The sequence below is a fragment of the Botrytis deweyae genome, assembly GCF_014898535.1.
Source record: "Botrytis deweyae strain B1 chromosome Unknown BDEW_019, whole genome shotgun sequence".
NCBI lineage: Eukaryota > Fungi > Ascomycota > Leotiomycetes > Helotiales > Sclerotiniaceae > Botrytis > Botrytis deweyae.
The window spans coordinates 698,607-714,145 of record NW_024066226.1 but is presented as its reverse complement, the minus strand read 5'-3'; the positions used below and the strand labels follow the sequence as shown (position 1 = coordinate 714,145).

The 15,539-nt window shown below is 43.4% G+C and overlaps 4 protein-coding genes across 4 annotated transcripts; 2 read left to right on the top strand and 2 right to left on the bottom strand.

Annotated features, from left to right (window-relative positions):
* Window positions 1–5,330: 5,330 nt before the first annotated feature.
* Window positions 5,331–7,414, bottom strand: EAE98_007933 (uncharacterized protein; the record flags this gene model as incomplete). Its single annotated transcript, XM_038955556.1, has 2 exons — window positions 5,331–6,790; window positions 6,856–7,414. The coding sequence occupies 2 exons, from the start codon at window positions 7,412–7,414 to the stop codon at window positions 5,331–5,333; spliced, it is 2,019 nt and encodes a 672-aa protein (XP_038808285.1).
* A 1,266-nt stretch (window positions 7,415–8,680) lies between these two features.
* On the top strand, window positions 8,681–10,021 carry EAE98_007932 (uncharacterized protein; the record flags this gene model as incomplete). The annotated part of the gene is made up of 2 exons (XM_038955555.1): window positions 8,681–9,133; window positions 9,182–10,021. The coding sequence occupies 2 exons, from the start codon at window positions 8,681–8,683 to the stop codon at window positions 10,019–10,021; spliced, it is 1,293 nt and encodes a 430-aa protein (XP_038808284.1).
* Window positions 10,022–10,693: 672 nt separating this feature from the next.
* On the bottom strand, window positions 10,694–11,425 carry EAE98_007931 (uncharacterized protein; the record flags this gene model as incomplete). The annotated part of the gene is made up of 1 exon (XM_038955554.1): window positions 10,694–11,425. The coding sequence occupies one exon, from the start codon at window positions 11,423–11,425 to the stop codon at window positions 10,694–10,696; it is 732 nt and encodes a 243-aa protein (XP_038808283.1).
* Window positions 11,426–12,446: 1,021 nt separating this feature from the next.
* On the top strand, window positions 12,447–14,839 carry EAE98_007930 (uncharacterized protein; the record flags this gene model as incomplete). Its single annotated transcript, XM_038955553.1, has 2 exons — window positions 12,447–13,439; window positions 13,492–14,839. The coding sequence occupies 2 exons, from the start codon at window positions 12,447–12,449 to the stop codon at window positions 14,407–14,409; spliced, it is 1,911 nt and encodes a 636-aa protein (XP_038808282.1). The 3' UTR covers window positions 14,410–14,839.
* Between the last annotated feature and the right edge of the window lie 700 nt (window positions 14,840–15,539).

Here is a 15,539-nt window from a genome sequence, read left to right as displayed (position 1 = left end):
AGGCAACTTTCTTGGTCTTCGAGTTTTAGATGATCTTGAACGATTGAACAATGATAAAGCGTACGAAATGCGAGACCCCTAGACTAAGGATGTCACTTTTCTGACTGCATGTCATCGCACAGACCTCTCACAATTAACAGCCGCAGCATTGCTGCTGTTGAGGGATACGAGGGTGAGGTACCTACCACGTGCAGTCGGCAGAAAAGAAAATAAAAATTCAATGGTATGGCGTAAATTTTATCCAATCAACCTTGCTTGAATGGTTACAAACTGGCTGTAAGCAGATGTTCACATCCGATACATGACATATTGTTGAAGTAAGCAATGCTTGGAATGTATCCTAACTAAATAAGTTGTATCCCCGAGGCTGAATGCACAAGGGAATGGTACCGAGTCCGCTGACGTGAGAGCCTTAAATACTCCCTGAGGCATGCTACCATGTGATGGGGCCATCTTTATTCCTGTGACTGGACTTGATGAAATCCATCAATTTGATTGGATAATTTGGGGTAGTCTCTCATATCCGTCCGACCTCATCCGTATGGGCGTGTGGTACTGGTAACCACCCACGATAACAAATTTCGACAATTGTTTTCCAAGCCTCAGTTCTGATGGGATTGTAACCCCTTGTGTGAATGGATTATCGCCCAGACGAACAATGTAATAAATAATAGATTCGGATTCTTGTAACATGGCGGTCAAAACCTATCCTGTCAACTAAACAAGTCGTTTATCTGAAAATACCTCTACTTCGTACTTTTGGATATAGACCGTGATAAACAAAAACCATTCTGTATTCTGATTAACGAACAGTAACTGTAGCGCAAGATCTGAACGAAAGAGAGATTCAATAGAATGCCAAGACCCTTGGGCTGATAGCAGTTTGGGCTATAGATCGAAGGCAGCATTCGGAGAGGTAGAATGCCATCAACGCAATTCTCGAGAGGAAAAGCAAGGACTGATCCTTCGGGGCATTTCTGGGGTTATTCCCATCCCTAGCTTGCATGGTCCGGAGACAAGTGTCAAGGTTTTTATGTAGGAGTACAACACTATATATTAACATGGCAGGCAACTTTCGGTCATTGAAATCCTGGCCCTCGGGGATGAATGTATAACACCTTGTTCATGAGCTGTGGATACCGAGCATCGGCAAGCCGCCATCCCGAAGTGCTAATAAGGACCCTGAAAAAAGAAAGATGCGACGTCGACGACGGGACACAGTTGCCAAGGGGGCATCAATACCTTGAATGGTCTACCTTCCCAAGGCTAATCTCTGCGATGAAGGGGCTTGCTGGCTGTACAATATGTGATGCAGGCATGTGAAGTGCAGCAGAGTGCGATTCAAATCTCCCTTCCTACAAAAAGGAAAGGGTTTTTTGAAGCAGAAGCGAGTAATTCTTAGCCAAACGATATCCACGTGACACTTAGGATAACGAAGAATTCTTATCTATGTGGAGCGTGATGCACTTTCTCATGAGTTCTGCTTTCCACCAATTAATCGAAAACTTACTACGTCGTGGTGGTTGACAAGCTTTTGATGTACAAATTGCCGTCGGGTAACCGGATCAACACGTTTCTGCAATATCCGGATATACCTTGAACTCCCTGCGGAGTGGAAAGTTCGGACTCGCTTCAATCTCGAGCGGATCATGACCAATGCATCTGTTCAGGGTCCAATGTTGAAGGTTAAAAGGAAGACTCCACTTCGGAGATGAGACATGAGCTCGATTAGGTTGTTGGAGGTACCGGTCAAGACGATTTTTGACTTTTCAACTTGATAAGAAATGACCAGGTAAGAACGCATAAATGTGTGAGACAATTCGGTGTTCGGACTTTCAGACTTCTCTACATGCGGAAGATTAGCTGACGCGCGAGAGATATGATGGAGTTGAGTATCCCGCACCACTAATAAAGAGATTTCAGTCTCCAGACGCATGGTTCCATTTTGGTTGATTGAGGAGGTGTTGAATCGTCGGGTATTGCGGATTTGTGGACGTGCCTTCTACGCACATACCCAAGTATGTAGTCATCCAAACAGATGCCCACTCAAGCGGGTGCGAAAAATCGCAGATATCGGGATACCGATATTGGTGTGCTGGCGTTGGGTTCCGATTCACTGAGATGATCTCAATCTTTCGTGTCCAGTGATCGATCACGTGTAAGGTGCAAAAAAAGTCACGAGGTGTGAGTGCCGAGATGCAAGATACCAATTGTTGATGGAATCATTCGTGCTGTTCCTTCAGGTTGTATATATACTCATTTGAGTAGCATCAATTGTTTGATAACGCAGATTAAACAGCAGCGAAATTTGATTGCTGTTTGTGATATATGACAGATATTTTGAGGAACATGATAGCGAATCGGAGCTCCGGATTGGGTCAGGTGATAGTCCCGTCTGTTGTCGATGTGTTTGGTTCTGAAATACGAAGACCTCAGACAAGACACAAAATTGTTGAGATGTCTCTTGCAACTCCGCAACTCCGAGTGGAAACTTCGTTCTGTTGCGACGATTCTTTGCCACGAATAAGGTTGCTCTTGACTGGAGTCCATTTTCACGTGCTCAGCCTCTCTGGGGCACTTTCGCTGGTTCGCTTCATACATACGACCTCCGCATTGACCTACTTATTAGTATGCGTACTCGACTCCCGAGATCTTGCAGCATAGATCTCATCGACCAATCCTTGACCTTGACCTTGTGCTTAGTCCCGTAAGAATACTGCAGCCCTACCTTAGTACGACCCTTTCCAGCCTCTAACCAGGTTGGTTCTAGTTACATCTACTTTTCATTTTGGGTGCCAGGTTGAGTTGAGTTGCTAGCAGTCGGAATAGGGTTATTGTTTTCCGTTCCCACACACAATACGAGGCTGGGTCAATCATGGGATTCTCATGAGCCCAGAAATTGCCATCTTTCGCTATCCACACTCATATAGTGTGAATTAAATTGATCTCAACCGAGCCCTCGGCGATTGTGCTGACTTTTGGGAAATCACTTGCCATTCTTCAACTATTTTCGCGCTGTGAAAGTCAGGAAACTGGGAAAAACAAAGGGTGGCGCGCCCAAGCCAAAGCTGGTTTTCAACCCAAAAGTTTCAGGGATACAAGCCTTTTATAAAAGCGATTACTTGATTCTTAAGCGGGCTGTTTTGTTATTGCACTTCTTCTCGGATGATATTGTTTTTATGATGGAAAACGGGGCCATACGTTTATATATCTGTCTATTTTTATTCCGAAAAATGTAAAAAATAGGGGGATCGGGGCCTTGATTCCTACCTCACTGGTGCGCGTTTCATACTCGGCCTGGCTAACCGAATGGGAATTCTTATCCAACGGGATACAACCAACCGGAGAAGTGTGCCGTATCCCTGATTGTCTAAACCTCCCATGGTTAGTACCATGCTTTCCGACTCACTGTCAGCCGAAAATTTCGGGCTCAACACAATCTTGTATGAGGCTGTCCTCAATTACTCATCAATCTCAACTTCTTATGGATCGGCTTTAGATTGCAGTTTTCGGTTCCATACTTCCGAGCTCCACAAGTAACGAGGAAGGTACTACAGTGTTACGCCAATCTGGCCGTAAAACTCCAGACCGAGTGCCTTCACGGCCTTTACACACGTAAATTGGTACACTGCAGCCATTACTTTCGTTGCCTAAATTGATAGGTCAAGAGACCCCAGATAGTGAGGGATCAAATGAGGAATGATCGGCAAACTCCTCCTCAAATCCTTTTGGACGAATTTTGAATTTGGTTCTGATAGCATAGCCTCCCTAAAGCTTGTTCCATCCTATTTATTTTAACTTGCAGTTAATCTTCATCATCGCTGATGTGTAGGATTGGAGAAAACGCAGTGACGTACTCTGTGATATCGATTACTTTGCGACCTGAGCTACCGCACTACAAATTCGTGCTTTGAGCGATGCTCCGAGATGAGCCAAGGCACTTTGGGGAGCAGGAGGGGGGAAATATACCTGAGGACTATCTGACTTCGGATCTATGTGGCTCTCAAACCTCCGCATAATCCTTTGCTAGGTTGTCTATAACCGAACTTCTTGGATAATTACGATTCAGCATTTCCTACAAATAGCGTTGCTTCATCTGCCATTATATGTCCTAGAGAGATGTCTATTCATTTGCGATACAGCGTTATCAAAATGTTCTCTACATTGATCGAGACTCTAATAATCGTGTATCAATCCCTAATTGTTCAAGATTTATGAAGACGTGCTTTTTAATGCATCTCAATCACATTGCTATGCAAGAAAACGCGTCCAATGCCTCCCTTATATACAAATATTCCACGTTCGAACTGGCAATTTCAAATCATTCCAATATCCAGACTAAGAAGGACATAGTGCCACGGGGAAATTAGTGAATCTTCGATATGTTCCTTCACCTTCCAGCTCACCTCAATCGTTGACTTCAAAGCTCACAAACGAATGGACCACCATGGCCGAAGAGACTTCGCAACCACAGCCTCCGCGGAAACTTTTTCACTTACACCACTCAGGCCTTTAATTACACCCCTTAGATTCTTCGCACAGTCCAAGCTGAGGATAGGTCATAATGAGGAGTATAAAAATACAACGGTTATGGAAGTCTATACACCCTTTTCACATCGCGCACAGTGCTCATGTCAAGGTTTGTCTCAATAATCAAATTGGATCTAGCCGTTGACTAGGTGGATACTGGCTCAGAGTTCATTAGCTAACATGACTCTAACACAGGTTGTTTCTAGAAATCGACCGAATCACCAGAATGACTGGTCTTCAAACCAACAAACCATCATCGCTTGCCAAGCTCAACCCTTCGCCAGGCATCCTCTCCCCAACGTCCAGTGGCCAATTGATACCAAGAATCGTATGATATTATAATTTTCCTACCTAAACAACCATTTTTAATGCTCGAATATGTATACATCTCGCAGATTTATGAAGAAAGAGTCATACCGCCCGTGGTTCTCGCTTTACAAATCCTTCGCGTTCAACACGTCGGACTCTCTTTTCTACGTACGACAATGGCTTTGCTGACACAGTAAATGTTTACCTACGCCCAATGCTCTGTATTATTACGTGAGGGTTTAGTCAAGAAGAAGTGCAGCAAATACGGGTTACGCACCTTACCATTTTGACCTGTCAAATTTTGGTTCTTTTCGATTCTAAAGTTGGAAATGATAAATAAAATAAGATCACGACGATACGCCAATTCGACTTCCAAGTTTCGACTTTAGATTCTGAGTTTACTTTTGAAATTATGATTATAAACTTTCGTTCCTGGGCTCCATTCGAGAGATAGCGGGATACATCTCTCAAATCTTCTTTCCGATGAAAGCCTAGAAGAAACCTCTAGGTTCTTCCTGCCTCTGTTCATTCACTCGCTCCCGCCCGAGTCCAGAACCTTGTTCTTCCTCTCTTGAAAGAAGCCCATGCGCTCCACTATTCTCACTTCCAACTGGGCGATATGGCACGGGCATATCTAATTGCAACGGTGTTCGTAATGGGTCTCCATTTGTCGCACGACTATAATGAGATCCCGTAGTTGCTGAAGTGAAAGATCCTCTCGAGGTTCTATATTCCGAATGTCGAGATTGGGATGGAAGGAACGGCGGTAGTGAAGGCGGCTGAGGAGGTGTTCTGGGGTTGCTGAAGCTCGAAGGGATGGATGGGGGGATATTTGAGTTCGTACTCATATCCCTAATATTCGCGTATTCACTATCAGCAGAGCTCCTTCCCAAGTCTCCATACGGTCGTCCTCTTCCCATCGTACCACCTTCCAGGTACATTCCGCCTCCAAGCGCTCCATCAAATTCCCTCGAGACCCTATCTTCTTCTTTCAAATGCGTAGTATGGGCTTTCTCCTTAAACCCTTTTAGTTTCTCAGACACTGTTACAAATACCCCTATACTTGCATCTCCACTTCCAACTCCATCTATTTTTCCCATTTTCTCGCTAGCGCCCCTCTCCGATGCAGATCCTCGTCTTTTCCCATCTTGCAACTGAATACCCGAATTCTTACTTCGTCTTCGTTTTCTGAAACAAACTATCACTATTCCCAACATCACAATGGCAGCCAAGGCACTGGATCCAGCAATAATTGCGGTCATATTATTGGGGGATTTCAGAAAGTTTGACACAGTGGATTGAATATCCTGGTTATCGGTTTGGTTTTGGGTTTGGGTCTTATTTGAGGCTTGAGAATTCGGACTTGAAGTTGAACTTGTTCCTCCATTCTGACCTTGGTCTCCATTGGAACTTGGAGAGGTAGAAGTTCGAGTATTGGCCTCCCATATGGTAGAGGGTGATAAAGGTTGACTGTTTTGATTTTGATACATACTTCCGCTCCGCGATGCTTGGAGAGAATTAGATGGTTGGTTTTGTGTTGTTGTTTGTGTAACAAGAACGTTTGACGTCGAGAATATTACTGAAGCTGCTGGTGAGAATGATATGGCGGAAGTTGGAGATTGATTGGGTGTGACAACTTGTACAGAAACGGAAACGGAAACGGAAGTCTTGACGACTGTCTGCGTTGCGGAAGATATCTGAGTCTGGATTTGGGTCGCAGTCTCAGTCTGAGTGCGTGTAGTTGCGGATTGAGATGATCTTTGTGGCTGGAGGTCTGTATTTGAGTTGGCGGTGGCGGCTGAATTGGAAGAGTTCTCCGTAAAAGTTGTTCCTCTGCCTAGTGTGAAGACTTTCCTTGGCGTCGAACAGCATTCAAAACCTCGACCTTCGTCGCAACAAAATTGTCCTAGTGACGGATCACCACATGGTAATACTGCCCCAGTATCGCCGACTGCATTACATGTTAGCAATCAGACCTCTCTTACTGTCGTCATATGCTAAGTGTTGGAAACCTACTACTCTGACAAATTTTCGGGCAAGATGCTGCTCTGAAAGTGGGATCTGTACAAGATCCCCGGGAGAACTTATTTGGATCGTTCTTTGAAACACACAATTTATTAGTAGAGCAAAACTCGTCAGATCCACAACATCGACTTGCGCTATCGTTGCTAAAGCAAGGTATTCCGTTGGGGTCACAAGATCCATTTGATGAAAAGCATTGTCCAGACCCCCCCGTATTAGTTGACTGAGGTTGGAGTCTTTGGTTTTGCGAAGCTTGAGATTGTTGAGCTTGAGGCTGCAGTCCTCTTCGTCCTTGGGCCCCTGTTGGTTGGCTTTGGTGATTCTGAGTTGAAGATTGACACTGCGATTGCTCGCCTTGCATCTGTTGATTCTGGTTTTGGCATTGCTGACCCTGTGCTTGTTGCACTTGTCCTTGCGACTTCTGTACATGTTCTTGATTCAGGACCTGAATTCCATCTTGCACGAGATGATAACCAACACCATCATCTGATAAAGCTACCGGTGCCTGTATAAGCAAGGCTGTCGCCACTGCTATAATCTGTCGAATTAACATTGAGAGTTTGAACTCATGTGTGTATGGATTCACAAATGATAGCAATATGAATTACGAAGAGAACCAGCCCTTGAGAATCTTGAGTCTCGGGTCCCTGTGTCGAATATTGATGTGCTCATTCTCTAGATTTTAAGTTCGACCAGTAAAAGCCACAAAAATACACCCGCCCCCCTGGTTTCCATTTTCAAGATGTTAATCTAGATGAGGAGCAGCTTGCGGGAGTCTTTGTCAAGACGGGAAAACTAACAAGGATTTGGTTGTAATGTGAATAGCATTAGCCATTCCATTGGCGTTACTGCCAAAAATAGTATTCTTCCATTCGATGATTTAGGTTTTGCATATGAAAAAAGGGTTACAAAATTACAAAACAATCTATCTATAGAAGAAATAAATTGAAACAGGCCAGCTCGACCATTTAAAATGCTTGGTGAATGAAACAAATGTTACGAATTTCCAGAAGACGAAACAGTTGCACGGTCTTTTTATCATGCCGCGATTCTGGGACTCAATTATATCAAAGACGATAGCAGAGAGATAAGATTTGATATTTTCTTGGGCTAGACTTAGCCTTAAGAAATTGTTCCAAAAGAAGGTAGTTGAATCAGATGAATATAATGAGACCACAAGTTGTACAAGACATGTGGACAGGACAACAACTCTTGTCCCCTAAGGTATCAGAAAGCGCGCTAAGAGCATTAGGCGTATTAGGTAATCAAAACGATTGGTCCACCGGTGGTCCACCAGGTCAACTCCATAGCTTCTAATAACATACGCACGACACTTATTCTTAAGTTACCAGTCCTTTCTTCACGTCTTTTCTAGCAATGCCAGAACATATGTGACCTTAGGTACAACAGAAAAGATCTTACAATAAGGCTAGATGCCGGAACGGGATATTAATACTCCTGATGGTGGAATCAATTCGACCCAAAGTTCATAATCGCCAGCATATATATTGTTCCGTTCCTAGGGCATGTTCTTCGTGCCATCATCTCTGGTACGTACTGAATTTCTACGGTTTCGGTTCCTGCGGTTTCCATCGATCTATCACGCGTATTTCATCTTCCGGGGCCCAAATGTTGGTTGCAGCCTATAATCTGTCTTGGGTATTTATTGGTTCACCAGGTGGTTGATAAGGATAAGCCTCCCGTCATCAAGCCATAAATACTCCTCTACAAATACATTCAGAAATCACCACTTTCATTTGAGACATCGCAATACAAGTACCAAATCTGAGAAGCCTCGTGGTATCGTACTTCGTACAAAATGTCCGGATCGAATCGACATTTGGACTGGAAAGATATCTTCCTATGCTACCCCATTTTCGATAACATTTGTGCCCATCTCGATCCCAATGACATCTTGTTTTTCCGATTGACCACCAAGCAAATTTCCTCGTCGTTTAACTCGCTCTCCAAGACCCAGTGGAATATCAATCGCCAACTCACCCGCTTTGTGAAAGACCCTGTCGGCTTTCGGTCACAGTTGGCTAAACACGATGCTCTCATATCTGGAAGCTTCGCTTTACAATTCTTCGAGAGGAGATTCTGGCTTGACTCTGGCCTGGATATTTATGTACAAGATACGAACAACTTCAGGACTCCTGAGAAAATAGGCAAATACTTGGTCAAGCATGAAAGCTACAGACTACAAGGATCGAAAACGGAAGCAAATGGTGGCTTAATAAACAATGTGGGCCAATTAAAGTATATTTCACAGGTATTTCATATCCCAAATCATTCATTATATATACTTACATGGATTCAGGTTGAATCATACCTTAGGACAAGCTCGACCAAGGAGAGGCCAATTCAGATCCAAATAATCTACACAACCAACATTCCTTTCCAAGCAATCATCCAGGGCTTTCATACGTCACTTCTCATGAACGTCATCTCGTGGGATTTCGCGTATTCACTTTTCCCTGATATGAATTTCATCAAGAGAACAGCTTACGAAATAAATGGAGGCGGCAATGGCTATCTCCAAGTTAACGCCGATCACGAAGATTTTGAAGCAAAATACAGACGAAGAGGATGGGAATGGGAGAAAGCGGCAGCCATTGGCGATTCAAAGAATTTACACTCCCTAAACTTGGCCAGCCGCAGAAAAATTGACGATTCGTATACATGGACCATCAAACTTGATACCAACGATGTAGATGGTGGCCAACCTTCATATCTTTTACAAAGTTCTTACTTCAAAGTCGCACAACTTGGTCCACCCAACAAGCAGTATTTCGTGGATATGAATATTGTTCGCAGCTGCATCCTTCGTTACGAATATACAACAACGACGAAGTTTTACGACCATTTCTCGTTCTGGGCGTCGGTAAAACAGAAGCTGGATGACTTGACTCACACTCAACTCTTAAAATTTCCCGAGAATGAACGGCCGATTCCTCTTCAAACACGCGGTCCTAGTGGCTACAAGATAGAACATTACTCACGTACCATCAAGAGGCATGTGCAAGAACCAAAGGGATGGATCTTCTATGATGATCAGATCCCGATATGGCATGAAGAGTATCTCAAAGACGAAGAAGCTAGATTGAGAGCTAAACAGGAAATGGAACAAGTCGAATTAGAGCTACATAACATAAATTGAGTAGAGGAGTTTATTGCCGAACAAGAGAAGTATGAGATGGAACAAACCGACTTGGAGCTATCCCTGAACGTCGAAGCAGAGATATTGGCTGCAGAAGTGGAGAAACTCTAATTTGATTAGCTGGCCTGAAGGTCTTAGGTCGAGATTACGACATCGAGAGGAGAATATCGAACACCACATTTCCAAGCTTACATTTGACATCGATCGACTTTTTTGGTCGTGAAAATAGGCGGGAATTTCCTTAAATCATGCTAGTATCAATTGCCCTTGGCCAGAGACTTGATAAGTTTAAGCTGGCTTGGCTTTGAAAGAGTTCTAGAGATCTACAAGTTGCACATCAACCATTCATTCATACATGACACTTGGTGCAATTTATTGAGCTAGAGAAATAACGTTTTATGCAGTTATTGACTATTCATTTGCCATCAGAAGTATAAAATTCGGTAATAACCTGAAATGACCTCATTTCAATTCAAGTGTTGATATCTGAACTAATCTATTAAACTCGGTGGGTACAATGTTTTACTCTTTGAATCACGTGGTGTTGAAGCGGTACATATATCTTCGCGACACCGAAAATAATTGGTGGAAAAATATCAGTCATATTCAGCACACTAACGCGCTTACGTAGAATCCTTTTACAACTTGCGACAGCAACATGCTACCAATTCATCAAACGTCGTATTTAAGTAAGGAACATGTATGATACATCATAGGCCATTCAAAAGCCTCTGGTTCCTCAGGGACAGTCTTTGCTTGCAATATCAACTCCAGGCTGGCGGAGCAGTGAGTTACGTGGCGATAAGCATTGCTCGCATCCACCAATGGAGGATCATTTCTCAAAGCCATACCCATCTTTCTCCATATATATACGCAGTGAAGCTCGTGAGCGTTCTGATGTGAAGTCCACACCCTAGTATAATTTCCAGCTCGCAAGAAATCCAACTCGTCCTTTCCGTTGATTGGCTGTGTGAGGTCGACATCGGAATACCAATCCCACGTTGTAAAGATGTCGCCGGCGTGTTCCACCAACTTATCAAAAACACAATCTCGAGGTATCCACGCGCTCATCATGGGGTCGAAAACACACCCATTCAATATTGCGGCAGTCGGATTGCCTCCACAAGCTGTCCCTTCAGGAGCGACCGGTAATTTATGAGGTTTTCGAGAGGAGATGACTAGTCCAATTATCGTTATGGACGACACGAATAACAGCACTATGGATAACCATGTAACTGAAATCAAAAATCTCCTCGAGATTCGTGATCGGATATCATCATTGACTTCTCGAAACCACGAGGGAGGCTCGCTAATCTCAGTTCCATCCTCGCTAGAAGAATCTGTGGTGAGTATCCTCTTATATTCGGGCCCATGAAGCTTTGGGGCAAAGAGGGATTTCTCCATTATCTGGTCACGGAATTCTGAACACGTGATAAACGAAAATGATCACACCCGATTGTTCAAGTGAGAGACCAGATTTGACAAGATTTGGCTCTTGGAACGAGGCTGGAATAAGTGCAAAGGTACAATGGCTGTAAAGATAGGAATAGTAATTGGATTACTCTTTCGACAGCAATGGACCTCCTCTCACCATGGTTCGGAATATATAAGAATCAATCATGTTTATTCCACGCTGTAACATGATTGGTAAAGTTACGACTCATATCGAAGAATGAAAGATGTATCAACAATGGAAAGCCGTGTCGAGACGGCAACCCGAAACGATCATGCAGCTTATATGTTGTGGTGGAGACCTGACGCCCGAAGAATGGGATACAGTAAGCCCTATCCAAAAGGGTATGGCGACGCATACCCCTGTGCTCTATAAGTTAAGCTTAAGTAGCACGGCCAATTTGCTTGCCTACAGGAAGATAGTAGGGTTCCACTGAATGTCCCTACAGAGTAGATCTTTCTATAAGTGGGATGGATATAGATTTCACGTCGATGATTTGGCGTTTTTATATGCCGGAGGATCTGTAACCTTATTGTCAGCCGACCGTGTACTCAGAGCTATATAACATACGATTTCATCATCTAGGCCACACGAGGGTGATTGCATATTTTCACCAGAAAAGGAAGGCAGTTTGGTATTGCATAAACTCAAGGTTACGGAGCTTATCATGATGGAACTTACTTCGTTCGTGGTGGTCATCATTTTTACCAAAAAGGGAAGGCGTAGCATAACCTATGCACTATTGCCGCGTGAATTCCCTGCGGAGCTTATCACGATAGAATTGCCTTTATTTTAGTGTTACGGAGAGCAATTCTAAGAAGCGCTGTTACAGTAGCTACTAGCTAGAGGTAGATGCAGCATGGAACCGTTACACTGGTTAAGTCTTAACTTTTTATAAAACTGTTGGTTTCTTTGCGCCTATTCTTACCCGTTCTTTCATTTTGAAAAATTTGCTTTCGTTGTTCTCACAAAATGGGAAACGAGTATCGAAGCCTAAAGGGATGCTGGACCTGTCGTGTGAGGAAGAGGAAATGTGACGAGAAGGTTCCAATCTGTTCAGCCTGTGGGTCTCTGGAGCTGGAGTGCCACGGATATGGAGAGCAGCCAATTTGGATGGATCGAGGCTCGAGACAGAAGGCAGAAGCGATAAAGATCAAACAGATGGTAGCGGAAGTGAGGAGACGAAGACGCAGGAGGGAAAGTTCAAGCGAAAATTCCCTTTCATTGAAGAATTCAAGAACAAACTCTCATTCTCGGCACTCCAGTCTCAGCTCAACCTTCGTTACAACCCCTATAACCACACAAAGATACTCCTGGGGGCTTGAGGCTGTCTTCCCTGCAGCCTCTTCCCACTCACACGGCTCTGATCATGATTTTACTCCATTAAATGATGATATATTGTCGAATTTTCTTTCTACCGACTTGTTTTTCCCCGAGTCACAAGCCTTATCACACGAGATCGAACTTCTTCACTCTAATAGTTATACATTTGAGTGTGATCTGGTATCTTCACCCAACATCCAATTACAAGCCAACAAAGTTGCACGGCCTCAGCCGGCAAACGTCCCGGAATTGATGTCTGGATTTGGACACTCTTCTTCCCAGAAAAACCTCCCCGTCATCTCCAAGAAATCAGCACTGGCCATCGATAAATTGGGAGACGCTACAATATTGGCTTATTATTTTGAGAAAGTGTTCAACTGGCAGTTTCTGTCTTGCCAATCACATTTGTCAGCCTTCAGCCAGGGACATATCAAGTGGCTAGTCTCCAAGTCACAGCCACTATACCATGCTACATTGGCGTTGAGCAGTTCGCACAAACACCTCCAGACAAATATAACCATCGATGAGCACACACCGCAATATGACGTGGCGATCAAAGAGCTTCATAATGAGTTGCAAGATCCAAAATCATATGAAGATGTCTCGATATTAGCTTGTATAGTTATGTTTTTGCATTCTGCCGTACGTCAAACCATTCAGTTTTTGCATACATACACTAAAATAAACCCTATAGCTTTTATACAAGTCAGTAACTTCTGACTGGTGCTTGCATCTCCAAGCGGGTATCTCAATCGTAACTTCTTGGATCGATAATCAAGATCAACATTATGCTTTCGGCTCTTCGTTTGCTGAGGAGACAGACGCCGAATCAAGCACTATCAAGTCAGCTAAAGTTTTCCTCGTTGGTTGCATCATCAGATTCGACTTATTATCAAGTCTCACCAGAAATTCTGTCCCAGCGTTGAAAAGACGTTATCAACAATTTCTACACGCATCTTCTTATAGTTCACCTCTACAAGCAGCTTTGCAGTGCCGCAGTTGGCTTTTCAGCATAATCTTGGACGTATATTCCCTACGTGAATGGAAAGAGAGAAAAGAGGCTAAAGGGCTACTTAGTTTACGAGAACTGGTATCTAAAGCCTTCCCAATCAAGAAAACATTAGAAAGGGGCATTTCCATGAATATGGAAGAGATTAACAACTTCAAGCAGAATCTTGAGAGCATTGAACAAAGTACGAGCACTAAGCCTCAACAACCAAACTACAATATACTCGTTGTGACACACATTTTTGCATGCTCTGTGTCCATCTTTCTGGAAGTGGTATTATCTGGAGCCTTACCGAAATTGCCAGAGATCCAACATGAAGTTCATCGAGCACTCGAGTCTTACGCTTACATCAACGATCCCGATCTCTTAAATGTATTGCGCTGGCCATTGTGTGTGGCAGCATCTGTAGCAGAGCCGGATCAGTATGATTTCTTTAGAAGCTTGCTGACTTCCCCAAATGTAGTGTGGATCGGCACATTTCGTGAATCGTTGGAGCGTCTTGAAGAATACTGGCGATCAAGTCTAGATGTGGAATATACTGATGCTAGTGTTGAGTCTGCACGTTCTCGGAAATTCATGGCTTGGGATATCTTGGTTTCATAGGGCTAAAATTTGTGTCAAATAACTCTAGCAAGTGGTTAATAATACGAATTACTCGTATCATCAAGTCTTACTATATAGCGTTTCATTTCAATGATCACATAATACCGCTTCTGAAGTTATGGCTTCTATAGGAAGAGGGTTGATGAGAGGCGGTACGTAAATTTCTCTACTGTAGTACTGCCGCAAATACCAAACACTACTCATGGCCGCTGAGAAAATACTTGGAACAGCAAATGCGGAAACACGAATCTAAAGTCTCGTCTATGTCATATTATCCTTGGTAGAATTTGATGAGGTGGTTAAGATTGGCGAGTAGGTAATTATAGATGCTTAGCCTATGCACTCACTGATTGTGGATTTGCTGGCAAATATAAGACGCGGCCAAAACTGTTTGAACGTCTTATACAAATTGAAATCCGATCGGTTAATTTGGAATTGAGGAGCAAGATCTGCAGATTTGATATGAAGATTGAAGATGATGTGACGAGCAAAGTATGAAATCATCTCAAATTGCCCGGATCCATTCTTGGCATTGGGTGATGCGATATAGTGCCACTTATCAGTACTGCCAGAGATCTAGACTTTCTTATTACGACCCCGCATGACTATGCAAGTCAGATTATCTCTTATGTATCGCTACCCCCGCATATGAACTTTACCTTCGCAGGCGAGCCAAGCCTGGCAAGTTGTTGCGCAAAAGAGCAACTTGTAACGGTTTCACCACTCCACCATATTTTGTCTAGCTTGAGCTTCCGGGTACCTAACGAAAAATATCGCTATGGCCACGAACTCTATGTTGTTTGATCTTGGACAATGCGGGGGTCAGAAGTGGGCCCCTGAATTCGTTACAACTTGCCGTTAGCGAACAATTGCGGGTCGCCTTTCCTGCTATGATATGCATTAGGTCTTACGAAGAGATTCTGAACTATCGTGAGAGTCAAAATTGCCAAATTTTTGTGTCTTGTTATGATTTCAGATTTCGTAGGTAGCTAATGTACTCGTGGTTCAGCGGATTATCGATTCCATCTAATCTTTTCCATAACTCAACAATATCCTGTGATCTTCATCAGATACTATGTACCAGCTCATTTCATCTATCCATTTTGTCGTTTCACTTCACAATATCCACG